The sequence below is a fragment of the Nicotiana tabacum genome, chromosome 5 (assembly GCF_000715075.1).
Source record: "Nicotiana tabacum cultivar K326 chromosome 5, ASM71507v2, whole genome shotgun sequence".
Lineage (NCBI taxonomy): Eukaryota > Viridiplantae > Streptophyta > Magnoliopsida > Solanales > Solanaceae > Nicotiana > Nicotiana tabacum.
Genome location: NC_134084.1, coordinates 98,868,822 through 98,874,691, shown reverse-complemented (window position 1 = coordinate 98,874,691; position 5,870 = coordinate 98,868,822). Strand labels below are relative to the sequence as shown.

The window sequence follows — 5,870 nt, the reverse complement described above, 5'->3', positions numbered from 1 at the left end:
AATAATCTGATAAATATATTTATGGCAATCATTCCATGAACTGAAGTTTCATAGCAGCACCAACAGCAGCAGAAGAAAGAAGAAGAAGAAGAAAACAAAGGAGAAGGAGGAGGAGAAAGGGGGCTGAAGTTGTTTAAAGTGGGTACAAGTTAAATCTTTAAAAAAAAATAGGTATAGGTTAAATGGAGGCGACCAAATAAGGCGCCCTGTGCAATTTTTACGCTCTAAACTACTAGTGTTTTATGAAAATTGTTCCAACAAAAGCTAGGAAAACCATCTTGAAAGCTCATACTCTATGCAGGCCCAAAAGCGGCCCAACATAGAACTGTTACAAAACCAATTGGCTATCCCTCCAATAGATTTTTTCTCTCTTGCCAAAAATGGCGTGCAACTCAGGAACCTGCCAGTCCGGTTGTTACAGAGACTCCTCTAATGAAGCAGAAGAACATCCGCCAGTAAAAATTGCAAATGAAGCTCCAAACGACGTCGCTAACGGTAGAAAGAGCACCGAACAATTATCTAACTTCGTCTGTGTTAAATGCAAGGTTAACAAAACCATAGCCGCCGCTGCCTCCGCCGATGGCGGTGGTGACTTTATCGGAGGAGATAGAGGAAGGTTCTGTGCAGATTGCTTCCGCAGTAATCTCTATGGAAAGTTCAGATTTGCTGTCACATCTAATGCTATGATTTCGCCGTCAGATAACGTCCTTGTCGCCTTCTCCGGCGGTACATGCTCCAGGTTCATATTATGTCTTCATTTTCAATCTGTAAATTGTTTAGTTGTATTCTTAATTCCCAAAGTTATTTTCTTTTCGAGATTATATCTAGGGTTTAGGGTTTAATAATTTTGATTAAACGTAGTTTCCTACTGATTTTTGGTTCCTTATTAATCAGTTTATTTGTTTGAAAATATGATGATGGTGTAGAAAAGACTCTTTATTTTCGGTCTAGGTTAGTTCATTGAAAGAAATAGTCAATCAATGGCCTTAATGCCAAACTAGTTGGGGTTGATATGAATTGTATATATATGCTGTGTTTGCACCCAAGGGTGTGGTGTTCAAATTCAAGTGGAGGCAAATAACAACTATGTAATTTCTTCCCACCTGCCTAAGCTTTGGTTGACAGATACCCATACTTGTGGTGGTGGGAGGTAGCGGGTACGTGGTGGAATAGTAGAGGTGCGAACAAGCTGGCCTGGATACTACCATCATAAAATATTTTAAAAAAATTCCCATATTTCTTTTTATCAGTCTCTATGTATTCCGCTTATTTGTGTCTATTTAATTCTAAACAATATAAGAACAATAGACATCGGTCATGTTCCTCAGTCTGAAATATGTACCCATGCAATTTAATTGTCAAAGTTTTGGGATTTTTCCATGCCTATGATGGAACTTTAGCAAAAAGGGTGTGATTACTGAGCTTTCATCTTGCGAACTAAGTGTAGAGTTTGGACTCAATTGATGGGGATACGTCTTTGTGTGGCGAGTGTGAATCTCCTTATTTTGGAGATAAGGACCAAATTTCCTACTGTTAACACTTACTAATTAAAAAAAAGGTTAAAAGTAGGTCTTCTAGAAACAATAGCATGTTGTCATTTCTCTAGATTGGTGAGCACAGCATTTACGTGTTCTTGGAGTTGAATGTAGCATCAAAGTGTGTCAACAATGGTGTATCATTGCAGTTAGTTAATCCAGACTTCTGCTTGTTATCTCTTAAAAGGGATGTCGAGTAGAATGCTAGTCTTGTGTAAAAGGTATGTGATACCATGATGTTTTACTTTTCTGAGCAAATTCTTTTATCTTCTAGGGTGGCTCTGCAGTTTACACATGAGATGCAAAGCAAATCTCAGAAGAACTTTGATGCCAGTCCAGATAGAGCATTACCAGTTTTTGGTGTTGGGGTTGCTTTTATTGATGAAAAAGCCATTTCTGCTGTCTCATCTGATGACTTTGATAGAGCTATTGAGAAGATGAAACTTATCGTGTCAGATTTGGCTCCACCAGTGAAACAATTCCATGTAGTTCCAGCAGAGGCCATTTATTCGTTGAAAGCTGGTGATGCAAAAGATAGACTGAATGAATTAATAAATTCTGTTAGTGATGTCACAGGAAAAGAAGACCTGTTAGAGCATCTTCGCATGCTCTCCCTACAAAAGGTTTGGCGGCTTTACATAATCACGATCTTGAGCTTTGCTGGAGAAACATATATCCCTATTTACATATGTTTCTTTACGATGCAGATAGCTCTTAAGCATGGATATACCAAAGTTTTGCTAGGAACGTGTACATCAAGAATAGCTTGTCATGTACTTGAAGCAACTGTCAAGGTAGGTTCTATGAATCACTTCCTCTCTTCTTCTGTGGAAAAACTGAAAATATGTATTCACATGGATGCATGATAAAGAAAGCTTGTCCTCTGGCAAACTGAAATTTTTTGGAACTTTGGACTTCAATCTGACATGATCCAAATGGAAACAATGAAAGGGATGGAGTAGATTATAAGAGAGTAATGGAAGTGTGAAGTGCCTAGATTTGGTCCATCCTCTTCCAGATAGATGAAGAGATTAAAACTAAAAAATGCGTTTATCCATGATTCATGCAGAAGAGGTTTTCTTTTTAAAAAAAATGTTAACAGCATTGCTTATGAATTTTGATACTTCGAATTATTATTATTTTTTTGATAACTGTGGGCCAGCGGCGCATGGTTCGAAACTCGATGGATAATGGACCCGTCCCTCTACCCTTCTCCACTTAAATATAGGCGTTTGTATGAAGTTCTTTTGCATATTCCTCTCGGGTCAACTTTCTTGGATTAATGAAAATACCCTTCCATTTTCATGATCTTTTTCGTGTGGATTATTTTGTCTGATTTGATCTTTATTTTTAATTACTCATTTCAATGATCATAATCCATGTTAGTTATTTTATGAAAGAGCAACTTTAGAGCTAGTAACTATATATCTACATCAATCACCTATCTAGAATTTTCGATGTCATCTCTCATATCTTTGGTTACCCACTTGAACAGAAGATTAATAAAAAAAGAAAGAGAGAGAATTATCTAATGTGCAAAAGGTTTTGGTTTTCTCCAGGGTAGAGGTTACTCTTTAGCTGCTGATATCCAGTATGTTGATGCAAGGTGGAAGATACCTGTGGTTCTTCCCCTCCGTGATTGTCTTATTCACGAGTTGAATACGCTCTGCAGCCTTGACAGGTTTGTTGCACTTGAAATCTGAAATTTAAAACAAATTTAATTTTGGTTTAGCATTTAGATATCCTATTTTTATCGCAATCTCGTGTAATTTCTGAATCTGATTATTTCATTTCTTTTTGCCCTTTCTTTGTGTGTCAAAACCATTACTTCATGATGGGCCTCAACGTACTTTGCCAGGGCAGTTTGATGACTGTAGAAGTTTTTAACAGAGCACGTGCTGGTATCAATGGCCTGGTCTCCTCATTTGTAAAATTGTTGCAGGTAAAAACAGGTTAACAGTATTTATTTGATTTTAGTTGATGTGGTCCCATGTACAGTGCAAGTGGCATTTAATGCAAGGAAAAGATTGTAGATATATAAGAAATAAAAAATTGGAATATTATAATATAACAATGCACACAGTAGCTGAAATATATTCAGCCTGCCGATACACATGCTTTTAAAACTTGAATCTTGGTTCATGGTTAATGTTGTAGTAATTGCTGGTTACTTTAACAAGAAGGAAAAGTATTAGGGAAAAGAAATTACGTTATTGTGAAAACTGCCTCTATTCAGTTATCCTATGTGTTTGTTGTTCTAGTCATGAATACTGCAACTTGAAAGCCTTGCACATGAAAAATTCAAAGTAACTTTTACTTTTCAGGAGGAAAACCCTTCCCGGGAAAGCACAATCATGAGAACAGCTGGAAAGCTAACACCTTTTCATTTCAATAGAATGTCAGAGGACAATAACTATAACGATCAGGTGGCATCTCAAAGGAGGCAAAAGAAATACAGCCTGAAAACTAACGATGCCCTTCCTCCCGAGTTATTCTGTCCTATTTGCAGTAGTCCTCTAAAAATATCCACCTTCGGAACATCAATTAGTTTTGACAATGCGAAAACTAGTCTCAATGCGATTGGGGCTGCATGCTGTGCAAGTTGTCAGTTTCAGGTTCTTCCCAAGGACCCCTCATCTCTGGAGCACTTCATTTCTCTCTTGCCACCATCAATGGTTTCCCAAGCAGAGGATGGTGATCATCTAAGTCAGAGACAGCTAAGGTATGAAATTTTATTTGATATTCTTATTTCTGACACATTAGCTTGCTTTTGGAAAACCATTCTGTAGCTGCAGATGGCTTGAATTTGCAAAGGCGGTGTCATGGATCTTTAGATGGACGTTGCCTTTTGAAATTAGCTTCCATTTCTGCTCCTTTCAAGATTTTCCTCACAATTTCATTGTTATTGCTTAGAGGATAGTGTCCTCTGTTTCTTTGTTTGGGCTGCCCCAGGGTTCACCATTTCAACTTTAGAGATGTTTTTGGAACTGGTTCTTTTAATTTGTATTAATGAAAAGCTTTATCTCCGTTTCTAGTCCTAGTTTAAAACTTAGGATACTTATCTTTCAAGTTTAATTGCCTTGTTTTCAGGGAGCAAATAGAAGACTGCTTGCTCTCGGACAACGAAGACTGAGCATGATCCTGCTGATTAGTTTTGCTAAACATCCGACTGCTTCATTGAAACACAATTCACGTTTTGGTCTCAATGCACCAGTATGTCAACTAAAGAATAGTTTGTTACTAGAGCCCGTGAGGAGCAGGGAAAATGGAAAGATGTTGCTATGGGTTTTGAGATTATGCTGAGGTTCTCATTTCTATAAATATCAGTACACCATGTTATGGTAGAGTTGGCCACTCGGCTGATGCCTTGATTTTTCAATCTGTTTTATAAGTGGGTTATGTTACAGAAAAGCTAAGTATGTTCTTTGGCCAACTTTTTTTAACTTTTCATGCCCTTCAGTTTTAGTTTAGCGCCTAAGCTACATTGCAATGTTTCTCAGACACTTTTTACATGTTGGAAGATCACCTGCAAAGTGAAAATGTTAGATAATACTCTCTTGTCTGGCTCATATATGAATTCTAAACTAATGAAACGCAAATTATACATTACATTTATTAATTCAATACAAGTCGATCCGCTCTTCATAGAACAGAACAAGGGAATTATTACATGGAAGTAGAAACACACGCACTAGATAGAATTAAGGTTGACCTCTCTTGCCAGAAAAGCTTAATAACTGGGTGTATTTAGATCAACCGCAAATTTCACTGGGGCAGCCCATAGCACATGGATCCTGATAAACATTCCCCTGAAAGCTCACAGAGGGAAAAGACTTTTCTCTATCGTCATAAGAGCTTGTCGTTTCACTCCATTGTTGTGTGTTAGAAGCAGATTCATCCATTGATAGCACGATACGTGATAAAGCTGGGTAACCATGGTAGAATAAAAAGGCAATAATCATCAGAATAATAATAAGAATAATGGTACTGTTTCTGGCCATTGATAAAAGTTCAAGGTTTGGTGAAGCCCTAAGGCATTTGTCAAATGAATAAGGCTATAGCAAGTGACATTATATAATTGCCAGATCTCTTATTGTTCGCTCTTAGCTCTCATCATTTACAAACTATGAATTGAATTTGAAGTTCAACGCTAATCTTTAAAGTCAGTGTTGAAATACATTCTAAGCTAATGAAGGTTCTTGACATGTTCTCCATTTCTTTGTCCATAAGAAAAACCAATTACTTACATGTTACTTACATAGTTGACAAAGTTATAATAAGAAATCGAGTGCATATAAAAAGGAACAATTAAGTGGATGATTATCCTCAAAACAA

General features: G+C 37.1%; 1 protein-coding gene across 1 annotated transcript; it reads left to right on the top strand.

Moving 5' to 3' along the window:
- Positions 1-299: 299 nt before the first annotated feature.
- On the top strand, positions 300-5,086 carry LOC107829529 (cytoplasmic tRNA 2-thiolation protein 2). The gene is made up of 7 exons (XM_016656981.2): positions 300-739; positions 1,810-2,158; positions 2,243-2,329; positions 3,095-3,216; positions 3,399-3,477; positions 3,860-4,257; positions 4,626-5,086. Exons 1-7 carry the CDS (start codon positions 381-383, stop codon positions 4,666-4,668), a joined length of 1,437 nt encoding a protein of 478 aa, XP_016512467.1. The 5' UTR covers positions 300-380; the 3' UTR covers positions 4,669-5,086.
- Positions 5,087-5,870: the final 784 nt, after the last annotated feature.